At 34.5% G+C, this 26,992-nt stretch overlaps 3 protein-coding genes and 1 pseudogene across 6 annotated transcripts; 2 read left to right on the top strand and 2 right to left on the bottom strand.

The window, feature by feature from the left end:
• Window positions 1–969: 969 nt before the first annotated feature.
• LOC145586508 (uncharacterized) lies at window positions 970–11,837 on the top strand. The gene is made up of 4 exons (XM_081643353.1): window positions 970–1,946; window positions 3,946–4,087; window positions 4,168–7,182; window positions 11,038–11,837. The coding sequence occupies exons 1-4, from the start codon at window positions 1,039–1,041 to the stop codon at window positions 11,392–11,394; spliced, it is 4,422 nt and encodes a 1,473-aa protein (XP_081499479.1). The 5' UTR covers window positions 970–1,038; the 3' UTR covers window positions 11,395–11,837.
• Window positions 11,838–15,757: 3,920 nt separating this feature from the next.
• Window positions 15,758–20,287, top strand: LOC145586511 (5'-adenylylsulfate reductase-like 4). The gene is made up of 4 exons (XM_081643359.1): window positions 15,758–16,407; window positions 18,570–18,757; window positions 18,846–18,970; window positions 19,507–20,287. The coding sequence occupies exons 1-4, from the start codon at window positions 16,228–16,230 to the stop codon at window positions 19,968–19,970; spliced, it is 957 nt and encodes a 318-aa protein (XP_081499485.1). The 5' UTR covers window positions 15,758–16,227; the 3' UTR covers window positions 19,971–20,287.
• A 459-nt stretch (window positions 20,288–20,746) lies between these two features.
• Window positions 20,747–23,651, bottom strand: LOC145586513 (uncharacterized). 3 transcript variants are annotated; one of them, XM_081643363.1, is made up of 8 exons: window positions 23,556–23,651; window positions 23,271–23,334; window positions 22,879–23,125; window positions 22,070–22,222; window positions 21,791–21,896; window positions 21,559–21,673; window positions 21,157–21,222; window positions 20,747–20,999 (listed from the first exon to the last, which is right to left on the bottom strand). In XM_081643363.1, the coding sequence occupies exons 2-7, from the start codon at window positions 23,316–23,318 to the stop codon at window positions 21,181–21,183; spliced, it is 711 nt and encodes a 236-aa protein (XP_081499489.1). In that variant the 5' UTR covers window positions 23,319–23,334; window positions 23,556–23,651; the 3' UTR covers window positions 20,747–20,999; window positions 21,157–21,180. The 3 variants fall into 3 exon arrangements, with proteins under 3 accessions (XP_081499489.1, XP_081499487.1, XP_081499488.1); XM_081643361.1 differs by having other exon boundaries at window positions 20,747–21,075; window positions 23,556–23,649; XM_081643362.1 differs by having other exon boundaries at window positions 20,747–21,075; window positions 23,271–23,330; window positions 23,556–23,612.
• A 737-nt stretch (window positions 23,652–24,388) lies between these two features.
• On the bottom strand, window positions 24,389–26,736 carry LOC145586512 (uncharacterized; annotated as a pseudogene). Its single transcript, XR_014100965.1, has 4 exons — window positions 26,120–26,736; window positions 25,192–25,284; window positions 24,910–24,977; window positions 24,389–24,792 (listed from the first exon to the last, which is right to left on the bottom strand). The product of XR_014100965.1 is annotated as an uncharacterized LOC145586512 (transcript).
• Window positions 26,737–26,992: the final 256 nt, after the last annotated feature.

The raw sequence follows: 26,992 nt of genomic DNA, 5'->3' as shown, positions 1-26,992 counted from the left end.
AATACTTTTTTATATTGTCTTTACTGGATTTATGGAAATACAATCATAATGCACCCTTAACCAAAAAAATAAATAAATAATAAAATAAAAAAATCATAATGCACTCAACATAAAGATAATAAATACTAAAAATATCAAATAAAACGGAAAAATATAAAGAACTAATAGAAGATACTTCCCTTCAAAAAAAAAAAAAACTAATAGAAGATACTTTGTACAGACTGAATATCAACAGAAAATATAAAAAATTTAATATTTTGAAACTTTATATTAATTTAAATCAATCTAATGACATAGTATTCCATTATCAAAGTTATTTTTAATACGATATCAAAAATAAACAATCAAGGTTCATGTATAAAATGGGGAAAGAAAAACACAAACAAACGTGTTGATTATTCTGAAATGGAGGAATTACTACTCCCTCCGTCTCATAATATATTTCTTGTTTGTGTTTTTTTACGGTATTTTAGAAAAAGGAGGAAAAAGTGGATAAAGTACATCAATAAAAGTGAAAAGTACAATCATAGGCAAAAATTAGAGAGAGAAAGTGGAAAAAAGTACAAGGTATATGCAAAATTCAAGGGTAAATTAGGAATTACTATAAATAAAATTAAAAAGATGAGGGTATAATGGTCTTTACATATTATCCAAAAATAGAAACAGAAACAATATTTTAGTTCTCCAAAATAGGAAAATAGAAACTATGTTGTGGGACAGAGGGAGTATATCTTAGAATGAATTGTTCTAGCTCCAAATAGGAAGTCCTTCGTTCTATGAGTTCTATCTTTCACGTTTGAGCCTACAAAGTACAAACAATTATTCAACCATTTCAATTTCCAAACAAACCAAAAACAACATTAAAGTCCAAACACTAAAAGAACATCTCAATCCAGCCCAAAACTCTACAAGCCCAAGCCCACACTTTCTCTCTCCTCCTCTCTCTCCCACAACGCCGTACTTCCCCTCTCTCACAAACCCACCAACACAAACCCTCCACCATTCTCTCCCCCCCCCCCCACCATTTTTCACACCACCATGGCATCCACCGTCGGACCACCACCACCGTCCGATCGCCTCTCCCTCGAATCAATCCCAACCATCGATCTCCGCCTCCTCTCTCAATCCGAACTCACCGCACTCTCTCTCTGCTCCGCCCACGCCTTCGACCTCCGCCGTTGCGACGACGTCGTCATCCCCAAAATCGACCGCTCCGTCTTCAATGAATCCGCCGGCAGTCGCAAACAAACCTACTCTCGTCTCCGCCTTGCCCCGCGCAACCTCGGTAACAATCTCGCCTCACCACCCAAACCTCGCCCTAGTCTCACTCCTCTCGACGCTGACAACTCTCGTATAATCTCTCTCTTCAAGTCGCTCTTCAATGGCGGAATTCACGACGCCGGAAATAGCGTCGGTAATGGTGACGGTGACGACTTCTCTGCGCTTGTTCCTGTTAATGTCGAGTATAGCGACGCCTTTCTCGCTGGCGAGGAAGGCGTCGGCGGCGGCGGAGGTGGAGGAGAGAGAAAGCGGAAGCGAGGAAGGAAGGCGAAGAGTGAGTTGATGAGTGTTGCAGCGACGCCAGTGACGACGGTTGCATTGGTAGAGGAAGAGGTGAAGGATGAGGAGGAGAAGGCGGCGTTAGAGGAGGAGAGAGAAAAGGAGTTGGTGAATAAAAATGGAGAAGTGGTGAATTTGGCGGAGTTGGCGAAGAAGGAGGATCCGTATGGGGAGGAGATAAGGCGGCGGACGGAAGGGAAGGAAAGTCCTGAGGAATTGTTAGGGTTTATTAGGGATTTGAATGGAGTTTGGGGGAGTAGAAGGAAGAAGAGGAAGATTGTTGATGCTAATGAATTTGGAGATTATCTGCCTAATGGTTGGAAGGTTTTGATTGCTATGAAGAAGAAGCTGGGTCGCGCTTGGGTGTTCTGTCGCCGATATATAAGGTTTTCCTTTCTTTCTTTCGATTGATTTTATACTCGTATGATCTTGTTGTATATTGTGATGTTGGTGGTTCAATTGCTGATTGTTCTTATTTCTGTTGAATTGATTTTTATTTGCTTCTATTGATCAAAAGAAATTAAGAAAGGAAAAGAAATTTGTAGTAGAACTGATTAATGGATCATGTGGATGCATTGCAAATTATGGAATGATATGCACCAGTGTTCGCGAATAGAGAAAGCTTGAATTGGTCAAGAGTCGTGATTAACTGTGCGTCTGTGCAATGTTAGGGCAGTGAGCTACAATGGATTCAATCAAGTGTAATGAGGCATTAGTGGATGGTAATTGTTCAATCAATATATTTTTTGTTAGTTTTTGATTGAATAAGTTATAATTGATGGGATTAGAGTTAATTGTACAATTATAGAGATGTGAATCTAATTTCAATTAAGAAAGGATTATTTGAACTTGGAAAACCAGCTTTATTTTTCTAACTAGTACTTTATAGAGTGGTAAAGATAGATAGCACTAAATTTCCTTAGAAGATTAGCATGGGTCTTTGATAGGAATGTGTTGAAAGTTGAAACTATCGGTGAGTTTACTTGTAGAGCTCATCCAATACGGTTACAAAGTAGTGCTCATCCAATACTAGGTTACAAAGTCGCAATTCCTAGGTTATTTTGAGATTGGAGAAGCAATTGACTTTTGATAAGATTGGAGTTTCTATTTCAACTTTGGGTAGAATGCTTTGGTGACTTGGATGATGAGGATTTATGTCTTTTAAGACTTTCATCATGGAATTAACTCATAAAAAGGTAAATAAGTAGCTCTCTATAGATTAAGGCTAAATGCTATAAATTATGATATTTTTGTATTATAGATTGTGAATTAGAATTCATTAAGGAGTTTTACCAAGTAGGTTCATAATGGTATAGATTAAGATGCTACTAGGAAGAAAAATGCTACTGGTTTTGCATTGTTGAAAAGACTTTATAGTAGTTGGATACATGTAAAGATTTCGATTCGTGGTATGATCTTTGAATGTATTGATTAGGTAGTTGGTTTATATCTTGTGATTTATACATTTGAAAAAAATAGCTGCTTTAGGAAAGTGTCACATAAATATCGGAGGGGGTATAATCTTTGCAGCTTCTTCATTTATCTGCCCAAAATTCATCAGTTATGCACAATGTATTGATCTCTATTACCTTTTTCTTTTTCTTCAATGTGGTGCAGCAGGACCTTTATTTCCTTAGTGCTCCTTTTATTTTTTTACATTGGTTTATTCTGTGTCCCTGCATATATGTTAAGTTAGTTTTTTAACTGCTTGTCAGCTAAGTGAATTCTAGTGTATCTTTGTATGAGGTATTTATAGGACGTATTGGTTTACTCTTGATATGTATACTCACTTTTGTAGTCTTTTGCTTATATGCCAAGGTTCCATAGGAGTTTAACCCAAGGACAAGCCCATAAGACCAATCCTAGACTACAAAAAATTTCTTGTTAAGCTCTCATTTTGTTTGCAATGGTTACTGTAATATTTAAAAGAAGGATACTAGAGAGTTTTAAGATAAAGAAGAATGTAGCAAGTATTCCTGGCTTCATTGCAGAAATAGATCTGAGCTCTAATTTGAAAATTAAGTAATACAGGGACTTATTGTATTGTTGTTCTTCTCCAATTCTCCTATCAGTAACTCCTCTCTTATTAATATAACCTACCTTTTAGGATTTTGGGGATGTGGGAAGGATTGGAAAAGAATTTCATTATAAGTTTGGCTTGGATTTGGAATTTCTTTGCATAGTCTTGTTGCTTAAATTTTTAACATGTTTAAAGCTTCTGATGATAAGAGTACTGGCTTGTATCTTTGATATAAGCTTGAAAATCGTGGAAAATAATTGTGAAACACTATTTGTGTCATAAAATTTGTATTTATTTTGTTGTTCATGTTGTTTTGTTGTCACATCATCTTTACTCACACAGTTTGTCTGCTGGATGCCATGCAGTCCTAATGGACGGTATTTTGTGTCCTGCAAGGAAATCTCGTCTTATTTGCTCTCCCTGACTAGCCCTGAAGATTTAAAGCTGCTAACTGCTGTTCAGTACCCAGAAGCTTCAGTGGCTGATAACAAATTTGCTTCTGAAAATGTCAGTCATTATTGCTGTACTTTGACACATCCATTTCATTTGTATTTTCCATTGTGCCTGAATTGATGTAATCTTTACAGTCTACAGATCTGGGGACCAAAACTGAGTACCCGTCATTATGTGTCACTCCTCAATCTAACGCTTACGAAAATCAGCAGAAGCTGCTCTCTTCTTCGCAAACTACTGATAATGAAAAGCAACTGTCCTTGTTGACAACAGTTCACCCAGGAGAGGTGCAAGCAGCATCTGCTTTGAAGTGCCACAAATGTTCCTCTGGTTTTGGTGAAAAGGATGAGCTTTTGAGCCACCTCTTATCATGTCACAAGAGGAAGCGACGAAAATCTGGTGAACCCGTTGAAGATGATGTTGTGATGAAAGATGGAAAGTATGAGTGTCAATTTTGTAACAAGGAGTTCCATGAGAGGAGCAGCTATTTTGGGCATGTCGGCATACACGTGAAAAACTATGTGAAGAGTATTGGTGGGTCACCAGGTATGCTAGTGACAACCAAGCCAAAAAAATCTTCTGTAGCTGTTGCTGAAGTCCCAGTAACTGCATCTGAGACAGTAGGAGATGTAGAAATTAATGTTGTTCCTGTTGCTTCAGTTTCTAATATTCTAGCCAGTAGTGACCTTAATACAAATTCATCTGATAGCAAGCCTGAAGCTGGTAGCAAGGCTGAAACACATTTGGGAAATGATAAATCTGACCAAAACAATATGTCTCTTCATGCTGAGCTGAATAAGGAAGCTGCTCAAATTGATAAAATGTCAGCTGAAGATTCTTCTGGTAAACATGATGGAATCACCCATACTACTGATAATAATGGCAGGGAGGTAGAGGAGGCAGTTGAGTTTTCTGCTAGGAAGCCTGATAATTGTTCTGTTTCAGAGGAGGTGTATAATGGTGAGAATAATGATTTATGCGAGACCCTTGGCGGAATAACTGCAGCTGAATGTGTAGATTCTGAAATAAAATCTTCACTTGCACTGGTGGGAAATGATGAATCTTGTTTCCTTTCAGATAGCAAACGGGTAGATCTTGGAAATGATGTCACTGTCAACCTCTTGCAAATGGATAGTGTGACTTCTGAAAATAATCTGCATACTGAAAATAAAGAAAACTTATTAGGTGATCAGAACTCAGAAGATAGGTCATTGGAAGTTAAAACTGTCGAGCATAGTTGTTTTAGTGAGAGTTTGGAAGTTGGGGATGATGACAGGTTGATCGAGAATTCCAACAACAGTGGCCATCTTGATCTGGACATTGTGGCTGCTGATGAAGTCCAGCATACCAGAAGCTTGGACGAATATACAGAAGTCCTTTGCAAGGAAGAGGAAACATGTGGTTTTACCACCAATAAGATTGAGCTTATGGAATCTCCATTGGCAGCTTCCAATGAGAACAGTTCTCGTCCTCCATCAGGGGATCAACCTACAACTATGATGCAGAATTATGTTGGGAAAGATTTTTTTGGCATGGTAAGTGAGACGGAGGTTGACATGTGCAGCTTGGAAGACAATGAAGCAACAGTTGATGTTGAGAGGTGTATTTCTCAGGAAAGACCTGAAAGCTGTGCAACTCTTCTATTAAAAGAAAATGGTTGTGGTTATATCGCAAATGAGGCTCACACAGTTCCCCTTATAAATATGATAGAACCTAAAGAAACAGGAGTTTTTCAGATTGAGCAAACTTTTAGCCTTGAGAATAGCCCAAGGGAGCTGTCAAATAAAAAAAGTGAGGAGCCTAAAAATGACCCAGTTACGAATTCAAGCAACCTAATTTTAACTCCTGGAAGTAATGATAGACATTTAGGTGCTAATGTTATGGCTAGCAGTGATCAAGGACATAGTGATGTCTCTAATCTACTAGGGGCCTTCAGTAACTTTGTTGAGGATAAGCATAATCAAGTTCCAAAAGGTCTTCTGTCGGACCTTTCCATTAACGAGCACATGCGTGAAGTTGCCATGAATAGTGTGACGGATGTTCCTTCCACTACAACTACAACACAGCTTCCTGAACTTGATAAGGTGGACGTCTCAAGGACTAATAAGATGATTTTTGATTTTGACAATATCCCTGAAATGAATGCAAGATTCCTTAGTTCTGTGCAGAATGAGACTGTTCCTGAAGGGACATCCCCTTTTTCACTGTGGGGGCAGCAAACATGTACCATTGAAGACAATCAAACGAGGGTTTATGGAGGTGCTAGGGGTGTTTCTCAGCAAGAGAGGACTTCTGACAATAATTCACTTAATCTAGTAGGTCTTCAGCAACCTTCAGATGTAGGATATAACTTGAACAAGGTCTGTATGAATGAGCAAAGGTATAGTGTTCAGCATAATGAAACTGGTGTATACAGAAATAACAATGAAGTTGAGAGGGAGGGGATGTACAGTGGTGCCAGGGGTATTGTTCAGCAGGAGAGGGCTTCTGATAATAATTTGCTTAATTTGGTCGGTCTTCAGCAACCTTCAGATGCAGGGTTTAATTTGAACAAGGTCCATATGAATGAGCAAAGATATGGTATGCAGCATAATGAATCTGGAGTATACAGAAAAAGTAACGAAGCCAGGAGAGAGGGGATATCTCATGGAAACACTCTGAATCTAGCTGGTCTTCAGCAGCAATGTGATGCTGGATATAACTTGAACAAGCCCTGTATAAATCAGCAAAGTTATGGCATGCAATGCAATGAAACTGGAGCTTACAGTACAAGCGATGAGTCCAAACAAGAGAGGGTGGCTTATGGAAACTCTCTTAGCCTAGCTAGTGTTCCTCAAACATGTGATACCAGGTATAGCTTGGACAAAGCTTGCATTCAGCAAACATGTGACACAGGTTTCAGTTTGAACAAGGGATATATGGGGAACATGCAGGAATTTTCTAAATTAGATGAACTTGGACACTCTCGGGATCGAGACTTAATGGTTGGTTTTGGAAATGGTGGTGGAAGACCTAGTCAGGGTGTTGCAAATGATTTTTTATGGAGAGCAACAGATGGAAATATTTTACCCGGTGGTTTAATGGATTCTTCACCATCCCAGGGACAGTCATCTGGCTCCTATCAAGCATTTGATTTCCTTTCAGATAAGGTATAAATCATATCATAATATTCAATTTTCGTCTTTTTGGAGTTGGAAGTATGAAGTAGAACTGTTAATTTTAATGTACTTATATATTTGTGTTCCTATGGCCAAAAAGTCTTAGTAGAATTAGTAGAGAGTTTTTTGAGCAGATTGGGTGGAGGGTAAAAACGTAAGAGTAGTGGAAAAATCACCTTTTCTTTCCCATAAACCTGTATACATGTAAAGAATCTGACCTTACTTGGACTTGCTACCAGGTGTTAATGTGCAGATTGCGGTCTTTTCAGATCATGTTGCTTTGTAGGTTGCTTTGAGCTTGAATTGGTGGATAGCAGTAGGGTTTTTTCAATAATGAATTGAAATAAAATAAAAGTTTAAGGATGTTGCTCTCAAATTGTGTTTATTGTATGTATGCTCACTTTTGACCTTAACAATTACTTGTTGGTTTGTCAAAGGGGATTAAGAGTTTGCGGAGAAATTTATTATGTTCTAGTTTTGGAGTTGAGGAAATGACTCTTTTGGTGAGTTTTGACCATTTTTGACAATTAACAGAAATGGGTTAAAGACATTTGTTCAGTTACTCTGTGCAAACTTGGGTTTGGAATTTTGGGCAATAAAGTCAAGCCTTTTGGTGCTTTGGGGAAGGAGGGGGTAGGGGGCTGGGCACTTCCAGCAGATTCTCAGTTGCTCCATCACCTCCATTCTTGTTGTTGGAGTTTGGTAGATTTGTTACTCAAATTTTTTCTTTGCCCATCTTTTATCAAATGTATGATTAATATATTATGAAGATGTTTGGTTGGGATAGCTTTCTGAGCTTCTTTGGTTTAATTTATCACCTCTGCAGTTTTCATAGTCTGCTTTTTCGGCATTTTACACTAGCAAAGGAATTTTATGGGATCCTTATCTGTGTAAACCTCCTCATGAATGGAACTTGGAATTTTTTTATTTTTTATTTTTTATTTTTATATATATTTTTTATTACGTCTTGGAATCTTTTAACCTAACCGATGTGTTAAGTTCAGGTGTGATGATGGTACGGGATCATTGTCTCCTATGTTTTATCTTTCAACCTGACTTTTGACACTGTTCATTAAATAAACTTTGACTAACTTTTGTGATTTAAAACATAGTCATGTGGGATCTTGTTACACTTTTCTCAATATGAATTTTCTAATTATCAACATCTTATTATTTTTATTTATTGATAATTAGAGATATATATGATTTGAACGTATGTGTTGGCAAATGTGATAAAGAAATGTGCCAACTAATCTGGAACAAAGGAAGTATGAATTTCAAACTTTCCTGTTGCTAATCTCATTGGGTAGGTTTCTGCTGAAAATTTGAACTTTTGACCTTAGTTGTTCTAGATTGACTCAAATTATACATTCTAGTGTGGCCTTTTAAGAACCTCGCTTCTGACATATGCGTTGAAACGAAAAAGAGGATTATCAAAGTATCTTTTGGGTGAGGGAGAAGCACTGGATTTGTCCAGCAGAGGTCATGGAGTACACATATGAGGGTTTTGTATGCCAAGGAGTAATAAAGGATACTTTTCAGTTTGCTTTTTATGGCCATATTCTGGTGTCTGTGGCAGAAAAGATACTCCTATATATTTTCTGGGAATTTCCCATCTTCAATTGAATTTAAGGGATGAGTTATGCTAGGCTTCTAGGGACAAGACTAGGGAAGTTTACTGGGATGTCCTTCTGCACTTGGACCATAGCCACATTTGACTTGGGATCATTTTCAGATATTGATTTTAAATATGTGGAATATCATAAATGTGATTTACCCTTCATTATATAAATTTTGATGTGGAGTTATTATTATGAAATTGAATTCTTTGACAAGGGTATCACATATCGATTTTTTTTAAGTGTTATATGTGAAAGTTCAAATTTTTCTTTAAGTGTTATTAGTGAAAGTTCAAAGTTTAACTTGTTATATTTTAGAAAATACTAGTGTAGTACCCATGCAATTGCATGGATTTAAAAGTTTAAATATTAAATATCACAAAATCTAAAGTTAGCTTAATGCATAATAGTGATATTCTTTACTTTATTTGATTATACATTCATAACACTCCCTCCGTTTTTTTTTTTTTTTTTTTTTTTTAAAAAAAAAATAAAAATCCTAGATCGAATTATCTAAAGACAAAGATAAACATTGATCAAAAACTTGATCAGCTTCCTCAATTCTATAAATGCATATGTCAGGAGCAGGGAAATTATAATTCTCACAAGGATTGTGATCAACGACATGCATAATTTTGTCATGTGTATTATTCTAAATAGACAATATTATATTATTAGACAAATCAAATAATGAATACTTTGTAAAAATTTACTAAAATCAAAAGTAGGCAAAGTTATATTCGTCTAAGAACTAAAAAGTATCAATTTCAGTCCAAAAAAAAAAAAGTAACAGTTTAATTATTTTTTGAAACAAAACAATATATAAAGTACTAAAAGCTTTGACCCCCCCCCCCCCCCCCCCCAAAACTATCTTTCATACAAACTTCATTCCTTGTTAGAGTTGTCCTCCTTTTCTTATTTTACCACTATATTCTTTTTATTGGTATAATGTTGTGCAGAACTTGATTTGCCTTCAATCTCAACAAATGAAATATTCTTAAGATATATTACCGAAAGAACAACTTCTAGCAAGATACTTGTTTAACTACTATATTCTGTCTATAAAATAACTAAATTAATTCTGTATATTTTGTTAATATTTATATACACACATAATTATCAAATTAGTAACTTACTTTATTAGTCTCACATATTAAGATTTTACTAAAAAGATCATCACCAGTAAGGATGTACTTTTTTTGCTAAATAAATACTATATTTTAATTGACAATTCGTCAATTATATGATAGTGCAATATCAAGATTTTACTAAAAATTTACTAAAAAGATCTATATTAACTCGCTTTAAGTTTAATATTAGACGAATCAAATTGATTAATATTTTGTGAAGATTAAATTGATCAATATTTTGTAAAGATTTACTACTTTAAGAAAAATATTCCCAAATAGACAAAAAGGGTATCATATAGGATCGAAAGAAATTATATTATTTTGGCAAAAATATTACGGAGTATATAAGATCAATTAAATTTATTCTAGAATATTCAAAGTATGATATTTTTATTATAATTATGTGTTATAGGAAATAAAAAGTCTTAAAAAATTTAATGAACTAATTGCTTTATTTAGAATATTCAAAGTATGATATTTTTTTTTTTTTGTTGGGGGGGGGGGGGGGGGGGGGGGTGGAGTTTTAGTTGTTAATGAAATAATTTGTACTTGGTCCTCGTTTAATAAAAAAAACCAGTGCGTCTTGGCCGATGCCCAGATTGTAATTCTGAAAAAAAAATTGTGTTTATATGATTTGCTTGTTATTACTATAAAGGTGTTTGAGATAAAATCTTCTTGTCCAAGTCGTTTAAAGAAATACCTTTGTAAGATTTTTTTATCTTTCATTTTAAATCATTAAACATTGATGTCATATTAAGTGGTAATTAAGTTCTTACTTATTATTCGATTGATCCCGCGTACTCCTTGCAACACAATGTTTATTTTTTATAGTGAAGGGTAGACATGCATTTGAAGCCTTTGCCTAAGAGGAGGAGGATGCCACGTGGCACCTAAGCTTTCTTAGAAACGTTTTTTAATAAATTATATAGATATTTGGGCAAGGATTGCTTAATTTTGCTCAAGACATTTCTTTTGTTGGTCAGTTTTTGGTGCTCAGGTACCATGTTTTGGAACAATGTAGATAACTCTATAATATGCTCTTGGTCATCACATATGCTGATGGAGTGACAATTGATGTGTTTGTTGTCTAATTTTAGGGTGGGAATGATCTGTATGCTGCTAATGAGAAATTTGATAATATTTCAAGCTTCGAAGGGCTGAGACCTACCAATGTGGAACCAATGGAATTCAGTTTCATGACTACGCAAGAGTCAAATGCTCAATTGGATCACCAAAAGGTCATGTCATACAATGCACAGATTAATCAAGGATTTGGTTGGCATCAAAAACCAAACGCCATGCCAAATATGATGACTGGACATGTTGTTAGCACATTATGTGTTTGGTGTGGAAATGAATTTCATCAAGATTCACTGGGTTGTGAAATGCAAGCTGGTTCAATTGGTTATCTATGTCCAACCTGCAAGGCTAGAATGTCAGGGCAATTCCTGTAGATGAGTTGTTCCTACATTCGTGGTCAGGCCCAATAAATGGTAAAGTTCACATCTGATGCTGATGCTGTTAGTATTTTGTAATTTTGTTGTAAATTGATTTAGTTCCATCATGCATTCATTCATGTTCTCGGCTCTACTCGGAGTAGAAATGGTAGGTGTGATTTCTTTTGGGAAAAAATGAATGCAAGAATGTGTATAGTGCTGCGTTTAGTTTCTTAGGCTAATCATACTTAACTATGCTACATTAGTTGAGTTTCTAAGAATGCAACAATCTATAGAGATTTGTGCATCTGCTGATATGGAAACTCCCATATGTTTTGAAGGGCTTTTAGGCTTATCTTGTTTAACACCTAGTATTTAGTAGTAGCAATATAAATTCCTTAATGGTTGACTTTTACTGTTGTTTCTCAGAAAATGAATGAAGCTAATAGGTGAGTTTTACAGATCTTATGCTCTATTTGGTCTTTACTCATAACTACGAGACATTTTGGTTCAGCATAATATTATTTAATTTGCTATATGATGGCTTGCTTGTACTTCTCTGAATAATGTGTAGTACAATGCCTTCTGTGGTGGAATGGTGGTTCTACTCTTGACATGTTTGACTATATTCTTTGCTTTTTGATGTCATACTTGTCCCTCTCCAAATACTGCGTAGTTAGAATGTCTACTGAGGTGGAGTGATAGCTTTCTTAAAACTGCTAAATTTATGTGGATAGTCATCTCATTAACATTGCTCAGATCAAAGCATCCATTGTCTTCTGCTCTGTTCTTCATACTTCAACAGCTATTGATTTCTAGATACAATGTCTCTCTGCTCCTCTTGCATTGAATGAAGCTTTACATAGTTTTCGAGTAGTGATGGCAAAAAAGCAGATTAGATTGGTTTTTTGGTTCAGGTTATGCTGTTTGCAAGTCGGTGCAGGTTTTGGTTGTATTGAGTCATAGACTGAGTTTAGTTGGATGGACTTTATTGGAGTCGAGATTACTAAGACAGTCTGGATAACATCTTTTGACAAATCAAGTTTCAAGTCATATTTTATGCATATAAGTTGGGTATCAAGTTTATTTGGATAGGGCATTATGATTCGTCATTATATAGGATTTTCAACTTCTAGAGAAATGATAATATATTCATATTCATCCTCGTTTTTGTTTTTGTTTTTGTTTGTTTCATTTTTTTTTATTATTATTATTGTATTTTTTTGGGGTGGGGTTGCTATAGGAGTATAGATGAAAAGGAATAATTAAAAGGACAAAGCAGAGAACAAATAATTAGTACTTGTTCACAAATTATTGCTTATGCTCGATTATTTTTTAATAAAATTGATGGGCCACCTAATTATATCTTGGTGCCACCAACCCTTGTTTTGAAGAACTATAATTTGAATAATCATCAATCCTTGATTATTTGGGTAACCTTTTTTTTTTTTTTTTTTTTTTTTTTTTTTGGACAAGAAAAGAACTTTAAGTATTTAGTGAATTTACTCAACAACCCAATATTTATTTTATTTTACATACATACCTTCCCGTATCATGAAATTCTTCCCACTTTTTATTTTGAAATTGACCATTTCAAAGTCGTACTTCCCCTTATTATGAAATTCATCCTACTTTTTATTTTGAAATTTGAATTTTTTGTTATAATTTTAATGTATTGCTTTATTTAATAGTTGTCAAAAAGATACTAAAACGAAGAGTCTTAGGGTTTGTTCTCTTCAGCTTATTTTCAGTTCAGTTCCTAATTTCTTTATCTCATATTTAATTCAATTCAATTTAGTTCAGCTTAATTCAGTAAATGAGAACAGGCCCTAAGAGTATATTATATGACAAAATTTTCAAAATTGGTTTGTGCTTTTTCATTTCTGGTTTTACTAAGTCGAAATGGGAGGCCTTTTTCCTTCAATCTAAAAAATGTAACTATGACGTGTGTGATACTGTGATTGTATACAACTTCCTTCTATGAACTTGTGCCTAGTTTTGTTCGTGCACATATATATTACTCGTAGTAGAAATCATTTATATTTGATTTTCTTGAATCACTAATTGAGACAGATCAATAAAATCCCGCCTGACTAAATCTAAATAACGGATAATAAAATGTGGCAAGTATAATTAAGCTCATATTAGTGGTAACTAGGCAAATAAAATGTGTTCTTGCTTTTAATGTGTCATTATAAATTAATGAAACCATCTCATGATATGTAAAATATTTTTTTAGCTTTAGTCAATTCCAATCATTCATTTTAATCTGCGTGTGATTGATCTTTCTAATGTGAGTTGTTTTAGCGAATTTGTATCTCCTATAACAAAATTGTTTGTAACTTTAGAATAGTACGGACCAATTCTATAAATCAGCCAATTTTAGGATATCTAAGTATCTAACCATAATTATATACTACCTCCGTTAAATGTTATGTGCAACTTTGGGAGTATTATTTGTGAGATATAAAATATTCCAAAGTTGCATATAACATTTAATGGAGGTAGTATTTTTGTCCATGTGCAAAAATATATATATATAAAACAAAAAGTTTAGGAGTACTTCATATAGTATAAGTTATCTTGGAATTTTGTTTTCACTGTATTTTAATGTGGAAGAACAATATAGAAGTTGAATAAAGAATTTATTAATTTGTGCATTGATATGGCATATAGGGTTTTGGTATGACGGAAGAGAGATCGAACATAAATAATTTAGAAACGGTAGTGGCTTATAATGAATGTAATATGAAGACTTTCAACGCCATATATGATATAATTATACTTTAACAAAGATCATTCCATTCTCCATTGTCTGGTTTGATTGTTGAAAGTCTACGTACCTCCAAAGCAATTTTAGCAACAAAGCAATTTTAGTTTGATCTTTGATACATGCTCATTGTACATGCGTTTTTTTTTTTTAAAAAAAAACAAATTAATTATTCCCTTCGTCTCTAAATATTTTTTTTTCTTGTTTTGGCAGTGATTCTCTCACCTAAAGAATCAAATTGGAAGAAAACTTGGAGACTGGAGGGGAGTAAAATAAATTGCTAATTAAGGGCTTGTTATGATTTACTGAAAACAACTGAACTGAACTGATTGGGTCTGAATTGAACTAGACTAAACAGAATAGAGCTGAAATGAATTGTTTATAAGAGAAGAAAATTAGAAACTGAATTGAACTGAAGTGAATTGAATTAAATCGAACTAAACTAACTGAATTAAACTAAAATTAAGCTGAACATAACATACCCTAAGTTTAATAAAAAGACCAGCTAAAAATAGTTCAGTTGTGTGGTACACCTTTAAAAATATACTAAGGGTTACACCTTGTAGCTCTTAGCTTAGACAATACTTTGTATTTCTTAGAATAATCATGTGATTTGTCTTAATTGAAACATAGATGAATATGAATTGAGTATTATCACCATTTTAGTTTAACCAACACACTTTTATTTTTATGGTCATCACAATTAATTGCATCACTATATTTATTTATTACGTAAATGATTCACTAATATTATGTACAGTAAGTATTAATATTTTTTCTCAAAAGAAAAAAAAGTAAGTATTAATATTTAAATTTTTTATTCTACTATTCATGACTACAATTTAACCCACAAAAAAGTTTTCACTTTGATTTTTTTGCACTATAAAAATCAATTTTTTGTTATTATGAAAAAGTTATTGGATTAGTTCTAATGTATCTTTAAAAAATATAAAATTTTATAAACTTTTTTTTAGTTTTAGTTAACTACAATTATTGATGGAAAACATTTTATTGGCAAATGTGCACATGAAAAACAAGATTTTTTAAAAAAAATTTTAGGATGAGTGATTAGAATTCGTCCATCATTTAAGACACGCTGTTCCATAATTTATTAGGAGACATATATTTGATTAGAATATTAAGCCCTGTTCTGATTTACTGAATTGAGTTAAATTGAACAGATTGGAGCTGAACTGAACTGAATATTTTATGAGAGAAGGAAATTAGGAACTAAACTGATTGGAATTGAACTGAAAATAAGCTGAAGAGAACCTACCTTAAGCTTGACAATATTTTTTTTTTGCTTACATATAAATGACAAATACGTCAAATCAAATGTATAAATAGTGTCAAAAGTCAAAAACATATAAGTTACGAGTAAAATTAAAGATTTGTTATTCGTATCAATGTTACTCTTGTATAACAACATATTAATCAACATGAAAATTAGAATCCTCACTCAAAATTTTTTTGAGCATTTATAAATCTTACGGAGTATTTATGAAATTGCACTTGTAAATTGTAACTAATAGTGTCACTATAAACAGCCGTAAAAGTCAGCTAGGTAGACTTTAGATAATTACTAAAAAGCATTATCGTCAGTATTTCAGTAGGTCATACAACTCCAACATCTTGAAGAGAGAGAAAATTAAAAAGATGACAGAGTTTTAAACCATTGTGAACCAAACAACCCAAAATTTCCCAAAAATCCCCTAAAATTTTATTCTCAGAACCCCAAATCTTTCGTTTCCTAAAAGGATTTTTTGGAATCATTTTCCCTTATTCTTCTTTTTCCCAAACATTTTATTTCCTCCATTAATTTTTCCTTTCAATCTCCCCCTCTTTTTTTTTTTTTTTTTTTTCTTTTTTGTTATCTTTTAATAAATTTCCCCCTCTTTTTTTTTCTGGGTTTTCGAACCCTAATTCTCTTATCTTTCATTCTTCCCTTATTTTTTTTGGGTTTTAATTTCTGGGTTTCATGTATTGATTAATTTTGTGACATATAGGTTCCTAAATTAGGGTTCTTTTTTTGGGGAAATTAAAATTAGGGATTAAATAAGGGCTGAATGATCAATTAAAGGATGAAGAGGTTTTGGAGTGTTTTTTTAGTTGCTTTGGTTTTCGGCGGGGTGATTTATGGCGACTCAGCTAGGGTTTCTGAGCTGGGTTATTGTCCTGCCGCCTCGATTACAGATGCGATCTTAGGGTTTCCTGATTCCATTTGCGATCTTCATCATTCCTACAATATTGCTGTTATTGAGGTATTTTATTTATTTATTTATAACTATTATTATTATTTTAATTTTCGTCTTTCATCAATTTCAACCTTAATCTTGTTTATTTGGATTGGTATAATAAAAGTATTGTTCTTTTTAATTAGGGGATTTTTTTTCTTGCAAAATTTGAAATTGATGATTGTGTATGATTATTTTCTTGCCGTTTGGTTTTGGACACTCTGTTTTTAGCAAAATTTAAGGTTGACTAATGATATGGGTTTTGTCGGTAAGTGATGAAGGTCATATGTTTGGTCCTGTTTCATGTTAACTATTTGAATGATCCGGATCCAAAGTAAATTAATGAGTTATAGTTCTTGAACTTTGAAGCAGAGCTAATTGAAATTTTGTAACGCTAGCTTGTTGGATAACAAAAAATGTGCTGCCAATTGTATGAATAAATTATATACGAAGCACAAGTGTATTAGTATATTTGAAGTTTTAGCAGTTTGCCGGTTCGTTGTTGTTAAGTATTTTTTCCCAATAGGTAGATAAATTTCAGTTTGAAGGTTGTCCACAATGCTCCAAACTTCTTGTCAGATGACCAGAGAAGATTTGTTAGTGTAGTTAGACTTGTATAGTTGTATCTCATTTGCTTGAAAAGTTGGGAGATAAAAGGCCTATTTCCTGTCTAAAGCATGATAAGGCTATGTATGCTGATGTTTTTAATCTCTAAAGAGTGGAATAAGTGAGGACAGTGAGACTAACATATTAAGGATTTGGAGGAGCTAGAGTTTTTACATTTTGAGGTGTTCAATGGCTCTATACACTTGGAGAAGGTTTAAGAAAAGAGGGGGGGGGGGGGGGGGACAAGGGTTTTTTTTGCCCCTTTTCCCCACTCCCCACTCTCTCTTTTAGTTTAGAGTGTAAGGGTGATTATGGAACAAGGAAGATTCTGAAAAAGAAGTTGTATACATAGAGTATAAAGGACTGAAGTCACTGAACGCATATGTCATCTTATCTTCATCTGATAGATTATTTGCTTATGCAATTTTTAAGAAACAGTGTGTTTTCTTTTGATAAGAATAAAAATAGAAAAAATTATTGACCAATTGATTTAGGAAAGTTTCCACAGAGGTGCGTTGGCTGTTTCTTTTAGCAGACTAGTGGTGTAGTATTGTTGTGTGCTACACCACTATAATGGTGTAATTACTCATCTTCCATTTGTGGTCTTTTTTACAGTTTAATTACACTACTTTGATTTGAGTGGGAAATTTGGATGTCTGTCATAGCTCTAAATTAAAGAAGGCTCCATTAATTTCTGCTGTGCACTTCTGCTATCAATTTTGTTTAGTGCATGTCTGGGAGAACTTAAATTTCATGTTCCTAAATAAAGTATCCAGGATACTGGGTGTGACTTTAATTTCCTTAATACAGAACGGAATACCACCTAACCTCTGCCCCGGTTTCTTTCCTTCCTGATTGTCTGGTGATGGAGGTCTATTTATGTAGGTCATGAGTGAGATCCTGTTGTTTACAGCTGTACTTTGGTCTGCGATTGCTTGCACAAAAATATCTCTTAGCCATAATATTTTTGGTATCTTTTGCTATGTTTACTATTTGTTTCCTTAAAAGGTTGTTGGAATGTCTTCAGTGCGTATTTCAACATACTTGTAGCTTTCTCTCTTGTGTTTGAGTTAATTTGTTTCTTTATCATTGTACATCATGCCTTTTTTCCTTGCTTATTATTATTCTGTAAATTCTCTGTTGCGCCTGGCTTGGGAGGCTTCAATGGATAGTATTTTCAAGGGTAGGCTGGGTGATTGTGACATTACAGATGTTTATCTCATTTAAATTACTAATAGGGTTAATTTTAATTTGGATATTAAGTTGCTAGGTCAATTGCTGATACAATCTGCTGAAGGAACTTCAATAGCCATATTATACCTTTTCATACCATTTTTTAAGCAGGCTGTTGCTTGTGATTGGATATGAGAAGGGTCATGTGCTGTAGCATGAGGCATGACCCTTGCATGCATTATGCTTAAGGGCATAAACTAGTTTTGGTCTTAACTGATGAAATATTTTGGATAACCGGATATAGAGTTTATATAGCTACATTACATATATGAAGTTTTATTTTATTTATTTTTTGTTTATTGGCTACCTTCACCATATCTAATAGTTCTTTCTTTCATTTGTTTTTTCAGGGAGATGAAGTTTCATTGCAGAAGGCACTGCATTTGGTGTACAGTCTCAATCAAGACTATGTAGCTGTTTTGTTTTATGCTTCTTGGTGCCCATTCTCTAGGAACTTCAGACCAAGCTTTTCAACTCTCTCTTCCTTGTATCCATCTATTCCTCATTTTGCGATTGAAGAATCATCCATTAGACCTAGGTTTGGACTCAAATCAAGGCTTCATGTTTATAACATTAAAAGATTATTTGCAACTTGTGTAACAAATCTAACATTGACTTTTGTGCAGCATACTGTCAAAATATGGAGTTCATGGTTTTCCTACCCTTTTTCTTCTGAACTCCACCATGCGTGTTCGTTATCGTGGTTCTCGTAGTCTCGGTTCACTTGTCGCTTTCTATAGTGATGTCACTGGTAAGGTTCTTTGTCCAATGCTGCTAAAATTACTTCACCTAATATCTTATCATGACTCAGGTCCTCGTGTATGTATATATATAAAGCTTTGGATCTGTTTGTGTCGGAATCTCTTTCTCAAATTATCCGTAAATCCCTTGTTTTATGTTTTGTGCCCGATCTGATGTCAGGGTGATGACAATTATCTGTCCTAAGTCCAAGATACATTAGCATAATAATTTTTGACATTGTGAATGAATTAAAAGAAAAAGGATTAATGTGGACGTTTTTAAACAAAAAAAAGTAGCACTAACTACATTCTCAAGTCAGATCACTTCCTTTGTCTGAAAAGGGGTAATAAGGAAACATTGAAGGTTAAACGGGAGAAAACCCCATAATGGCCCATCATTGTTCCCTGTATATTGGTTGGCATCATTTCTTGATCAACTTCACACAACTGATAAATGGACTAATTTATGGAGATATGGACATCTGAGGACTACCTAAAATGAATGGATGCTTTATAATTATGGTACTCTCCGTACTTCTTTTTGCAGGAATTAAAAGTGATCCTAGGGACCGGTTACCGCTGGAGAAAATTGAAGATTTATCTAATCGTGCAAGTAATGAAAACAGTGAGCCAGAAAATTGCCCTTTCTCATGGGCGAGATCTCCTGAGAACCTTCTTCGGCAAGAAACATATTTGGCTTTAGCCACCACATTTGTGCTTCTGAGGTTGATGTATCTCCTATTCCCATGTTTACTTGAAATTGCTCGTTCTACTTGGAGAAGATATGTGCAACATGTGAGGATAAGGCCTTTATGGGAGCACCCTATGCGTTTCCTAAATAGAACAAAGCAATTGTTCAATTTCATGAGGGATCCTTGCAAGGGAACCAATTTTCAAGAAGGTGCTATAAATGCAAGGGCAAGGGCATGGGCATCAAAGTCACTCGCTTCTGCAGTTGCCATTGGTGATGCGAGTACCAGCAGAGGTGGGACAATCAGTGCTAGCCATTAAGATGTTCAGTCCACCCCAGTTTTCTTTTTTGTTTTTAAATTTTTATTTTGATTCCCCTAGTGGTTCACAAAGCAGAGTAACCTTGAGGGTGATGGGAGTTCTTGTTTGGGGGCCTTCTCAATGAAATATGTAGGAAGTCTTCTTTATCCGTGTTCCATTGTAATGACATAATTGGAGATTGAGGATAAGAAGTGGCATATCCCATATGTGAATAGTTCAACACAGATACAGTGTCAATTCCTGTATTGTACGAGTATTATGTTGTATCTCCAATTTTCTCTATATGACCTGACGATTTTGAGTTGCTACTATCATAAGTAGTTGCTGCTAATTTTGATGATAATCTAACATGCACTCTCTGTTAGGCCTTTCGCACATGCTATGTTCATCCTTCAACTTTGATGCTATTAAGACTTTAAACCTTGCAGCTGCATTCCATTAAATGCAAGTTATCTCTGTGGGATCTAATAAGTGCAAAGAATTGCTGTTCCATCTTCAGCCTTGCACTTTTTTTGAAACACCGCCTACTTACTTGCAAGTTTGCAACCACCCCAATCATGCTTGACCTACTTCAACTGTTAGGAGTGGAGCTGGCACAAAACAAACTACTTATCTCAAACTACTTCAGACAGCTTGCAAAGAGTAGATTTTATTACAGGTAAAGAATGATTGCAGCTTGCTTATCTTAAATTTCCCAACTACTTGGTATGAATGATCCACCATTCTGGAAGTATGCAAAATATGCACAAGTAAAAGGTAAGATTGGAATGAGAAAATGAGCTTAACAACCCTCATTCATTAAATCTACAGGCTGAAACATGCATAGACAAACGTGGACATGAAATGTTACATGGTTAAGGAGAAGATTGCTTAGTATATCGTCTAAAATGCAATACTTGAATCAATTCACAAGACAAAAGTCCCAAAAATTCTATAAATACAGGAGTCTTCACAAAAAGATCCGATTTTCCTCCTCCTGACCATTGAAATTACATAATCCACATATTCTAGCAGCATTTCTGCCTGAGCCTGTCCAATTCCGCGTGCACAAAAGTGCAGATCAGTCTCCAATAAACTAATTCTGAGAAAATGTAATGGGAAATGACTGTAAAGAAAAAGATAGTGTAAACAGGAGCTGCAAAGGTAAACGCATAAAATCGAAAATAGAAGGTAATATCAGACATACCTTTAAACACAATTTGTATGTTCACTAATCATCAACTTCAACGGTCCCAAGATCCCTATTTACAATCTAATATCAAAGAGAACAATATTTGTCAGGCAGTTCGGAGAGCACAACGTGCCAAGAGACATCTAACATGAATTAGGGTACAAGATGTTGGATATTGAACAATGAACAATCAAAAGGGATTAATAATGGCAATAAGACAACTGTTAAAAAAAAATACACATTTACGTCTTATACTACAGTCAAGATGCAAGAATTACGGTATTAGACAATATCAGACAGCTGAGGATCACATAAATTTCAACGGGGAATGGCCAGTAAGGATCCGAAAAAAAGGTAAAGCACGACATTTATAGTACATTAAGGAGAACTTAATGCCACCAGTCAACTAGGGTGTACCTGTGATATGTACTCTTTAATTTTCTGGCTAACTTCACCATCTAATGCTCTCTCAGCAAGCTCATACATAACAGTGGTTCCTTCAGGACCATTAACTTTATCCTTTTGAAGATACCTGGAAATAAGAATAAGAAGATTTATAATAAACCAATGAATAAGGACTATAAGGCATTCCACCCTGCTGAAACAAAGTTACACATTTTTCTTCTTCCAGAATCGAGCAAATACCAACCTCTGTTGTACAAGTGCCTCCAGTGAGACCTTGACATTTCTAAGGGCTGGATGATTTTCATCAGCTTCTTGCAGTCCCATTCGTCTCATGTGATGCCACAGATTCTCTAAAAATTTAAAGTTTATGAAATCAAAAGCCAGTATAGGAAAAAATAAATAACTTGGGGAGAGATAAATAACAGTGGCAAGTTCTGAAGTTTGGGTAAAGGTTAGAAATGCCCCACATCATAAACAGACATTAATAGTACAAAAGCTTGCAAGCAGTAAAAACACGGCGAACCTTCTGCAATTTTCCCTCCAGCAAGGTGTACGACACTGATAATTACAAATGTGAATCCTGTCAGGTGTGCTGTAGAAATATCCTCAACATGCTTCTGATATACATTAGATGGCAGTTGACTTGTGACAATATACGATCTCATATCAGCAGCACCTTCAACAAATGAGGTAGATACTCAGTAAAAGCACCCAGGAAAAAAAAAAAAAAAAAAAAAGCACACAAAATATGGAAAAAAAAAAAAAAAAAAAAAAAAAAAAAAAAAAAAAAAAAAAAAAAAAAACAGTAAAAAGAATGATTGAGGACGACACTGCTAATGTAAACCTTAAGGCAAGTGTTGCACAAGATTGTTTCACAGTGAGACCTCAAAGGTTAGGGTAAATGATCTTAATAACGGATGTAATTTATGCCGTCTTAAGGACCTACTTTGAAACTTCTCTAACACAATCTTTACTCCAACTCTTACAGAAGATATATTCACACCATAGAAACAAAAACATTTCTACTTTTCAAAACATGGATGATTCTGTTGTTAAATATGAAGGTCTCACTCTCACCTTCATTACAAAATGATACACAAGGGGTATTTACTATTCACAACAGATCAATGCAGTATTCTCTGAAACCAAACACATAAATCGAAAACTATAACCCACCTAGTTACTCTTATATTTAACTATACACTACTACAATTGATCAAATCTCTAGCTAAACTGTCAAATATAATCCATTCTAACATGCAATAGAAAAAACCACTAAACATACTAACACTAGAAAAATACAACATCAAACAAAGGTAATTCGACACTCACTAAGTTGCGAAGAGCGAGTTTGATTTTTGGCTGGAGGACGAGTACGTTGAAGCTCCTTCAAATCATAACCAAAAATGCTGGCAAGCTTCTCTTTGGCCTTATCAATAACAGCAGCAGGAAGGGCTCGCTGCCGATAATTCTTGGTAACAATTTGGGTAAGTTCCTCCCTTTTAATCGGGCAACCCGAGCTTTGGTGAGTTTTAAATAGAATGTAACGAATTACCTCAGCAACAAGCCTATCCTTTTCCTACAAAACCCCCCAAAAATACAGAACATACATAAAAAAAAATAAAAAAAATAAACAGTGAAATTAAATTGTTGATTCATCAATTTAGGGAAAATGGAATTAAAGGGGTAGCTTTTATAAATTATAAAAGAAGAAAATAAAAAACCTCATCTGACAAATCAAATTGTGAAAGATCTTCAACCGCAGTACTCATTCCTGAAACAAACTAGCTGAAACAAAAAAGGGATAACCTTAAATTACGAGAAATCATACCCTAAAAAATTTTGATTTATAATCTATGAATGTGATTGCATTTTGAAGAAATTTTACTTGAAATTAAATACATTATAACTGTCCAATTTCAACACACTAAGAGATTAATCGAGTAATTAAACATAATTATTGAATAAATTTAGCCAGATGTGATGCAGCAAAAGAGAGAAATCAATACCAGATCAATCGATGGCTCGCCGGTAGTTCAATTGGAAAATTTCAGGCTAGGGTTTTGGGGGAATTGCCAAATTGGGGATTAGGGGAAAGGAAGATGAGAGACGAATTTTAGTGTACATTTTCTCAGTTTCGCGCCTTTTCTATGCACTAGTAAATGAAAGTGGACACGTACATTTTTTTTCCAAAAGGTTTTTTTTTTTTTTTTTTTTTTTTTTTTTGGGTTGGTTGGTCACACAGTCACTTAATCCACTTATACTCCGTAAATAACAAATGAGTAAATAATATCTGTTATACTGATTGAGTAATCCCTTAACCAAGTAACCTTATAATACTGACAAAGTAATCCCTATTACACTAACAAATATCCCCTATAGTGGTCAGTCACATATAAGAATGTTTTTTTTTTGGAAGGCTAAATGCAAATGTATTTAGTTATCTACTCCCTCTATTTTAGATTAAAAGAAATGTGTTGACTTTTGATTAAAAGATAATTTCAAGTTAGAGAAGTTATGGTAATTTCTAATTTTGATTAAAAGACTTATTAAGAGTTTCTTTTAAACAAAATAAGTTCATATTAAATAATTTCAGATAAAATCAGTTGAACCAACAAGTCTTTAAGCACCCAGGTTTAATATACAACCTATAGCTTTTAACAATAGTATTCGGTAAAAATTAGGTGATAAAACACATTCTTAATAATGTTTAGAAAATTTGAACATGGTATATGCTTGCAATTATCATCGGAAGCTACTTGCTTTGCCTTTGACACAAACAAAAATTATTAGCAATAGCAACTTAAGTTAGATACTTTTATATATGTAGGCATAATTATAGAAGTATGTACAAAGTTATTACAAGAGAATAGATGATGCATAGCTTGTCCCAAAACATCCTAGATTCCAGTACTATGGCCTATAACAACAATGAATTGGTGATGCTAATTAGCTAGGCAGTAGTGGCCTAGTGTTTGTGTTAAATGCATCACAATTAAGAATGTAAATTATCAGTCAAATACTCGTGAACAACTGATCAATAAAAGCTCCGGTAGGCGAAAGCCGATCTACAGCTTGAATTTTGTGTTCATTTATTTGGCATTGCTATTGGAGTGATTATGTTGAGATGTTTGGGAACCGATCAAGAAAGCCTTCAAGTGCTTGTAGAACTCCTTAGGCCTCTCGACGTTGAAACCGTGCCCGGCTTTCTTTAGTACCACTAGCTGAGCATTGTCTCCCAGATGGCTACATATTGAGAAACCATATTTAGCCAAGAAGATCATATATATTATTCCTCTGTTACAATACAGAGTAAAATAGCAAATGATTTAGTTAAACAATTTGGTTTTGATATATACATACCTTTTCAACCTGTAAGCAAATTCCACTGGGAAAACTTGATCCTGATCTCCCCAGATTATTAATGTAGGCTGCAACCCCAGAATGTTCAACCATTTAACATTCAAAGTTGGTATCTTATAATTTCATATTCATGTCAAATTGTCAACACGAACTAATCCAATAACAAAAAAAAAATAACTCTAACGAAAATCGGCTGTCAAGTGTCAACTAAAGTAATAATGTGACAACTAAATTTGGAGTATGGACATAAAGAATACAGGAGTGGTTAGTAAATCCGACTACCTGAGTGATTTTAGGAATTTCGGAGATCTTTCGGTCTTTTGGAATAGCCCGGATTAATTCCCTTTTCTCTTGACAATGTTCTGTACACATGGCCTGCCACGAAAGTGCCATTGTCACTTTAGATAAAGTTTCAAAATAACCAGAAATTTCCAGAATATATCTCCAATGTAATTAGTCAAACTCAAGCTAACAACATTAGAAACTAACTACCACCTCTGTATATTCTGCATTTAGCAAACGTTCATGTATTGTCTTCTCCAATGTGGAGCTTTAACCATTAGTTTTCGTATTACATAATTGCCAAATATAAAAATTTTCTACAAGATTAGTTTCAATGTAAACCTAACCAGGTTCCAATTATAAAAGAGTAGATCAGCTAAAATTGTAAATCATGTGAATGTAATTTCAACAACATTTTTAGTCCAAATTAAAATCTTGACCTCTAAATTTACATTTCACTATTGTTAGATCTACTATGTCATATCATGTGTCTACCACTTACCAAACCTTCAACCTAGCTTCATATATGTGCTTACAGTGTGAATCAACCACAATCAGTCAATCACGAAGTATAAATCACTAAAACATTGTTGAACCAAAAAAAAAAAAAAAGTTGCAATTATTAATTTAAATTTAGTACTATACACCCGGCAAGATTACCCATAGTTGCGCTGCTACTAATCAAAATTTTAGGTACACCTGAGTGCACAAATGTACAAAGATCAATCACAATAAGTGCTTTGGCATATTCATTAAGGAATATAACCAAGAACTTAATCTACTCTTAAATCTTATTCCAAACCAAATCAGCAAGCTAACCTCAACAAAGTGACACCCTTATCCAAACACTAGATCATACAAGAAAAAACAAAGCAATATTGATCATATAAAAAATAAAATAAAAAGGGTTGGTCCAAATTAAACTTACATGAATAAAATCATTGAGAAAGCAATTAGGAACAATCTTAGGAGGCTTAATCATAGTAAAACTCATAAGCTCCTTCAACTTCTCAGGAGTCTGAGGCAACAAAATATCAGCAGCATCTTCCAAATCCTTAACCTTAAACTTCCCTTCAACCAAATCTTTTTCCTCCATACAAATAGCAGCACAACATATCACAACTCTTTCAACAACCTCTTTAAACTGAGCAGCCATGCTATACGCCACGAACCCACCGTAGCTTAAACCAACCAAGCTCAACCTCCCCTTCACAGAATGAGCCTCATCAAGCATTGAGCTTGAAACGAGTCGGCTCGTTCGGGCCGGCTCGTGTATGACTCTCCGAAGAAGAGGAGGTCAGGTACGTAGACGTTGAAGTGGGGGGTCATGTGGCCTACTAAGTCACCCCACTGCCACATTGCATTGGCTCCGAACCCATGGATGAGGAGTAAGTTGGGCTTGGAATCTTGGCGGGCTTTGGGGGCCCAACAGTGGATTACGGTGCCGCCGCCGAGGTCCGTGGTGGTGGACCGTAGGCCTGAATGGTTGAAGGTGTAGCGGTAGCACCGGTCTCTTAGATAGGTGAAGCTAAAACAACGGGTCATTTTGTTAGGTGTTTAGTTTGGGAGAAGATCATAATAAGGTGGGAAATAACTTAACAAAGTAAGGGGAATGGTCAGGAAAAATAAAGGATGTTTTTGTAGCTTTTGTTTTAGGAAAGATAATGGCAAAGTTATAAAAAGATTAGATTTTATTTTAATTTGTTGTTATATCTCAAGTGGTTAGAACTTCTCTCTCGGTTTCAGGATATCTTGGGATCGATTCTCACCCCTGTCATGTACCTCTCTAAACACCAAAAAA

This window comes from Chenopodium album, chromosome 16, assembly GCF_948465745.1.
Source record: "Chenopodium album chromosome 16, dcCheAlbu1.1, whole genome shotgun sequence".
NCBI lineage: Eukaryota > Viridiplantae > Streptophyta > Magnoliopsida > Caryophyllales > Amaranthaceae > Chenopodium > Chenopodium album.
The sequence above is the reverse complement of the archived record's forward strand: the minus strand, read 5'-3'. Positions and strand labels throughout refer to the sequence as shown.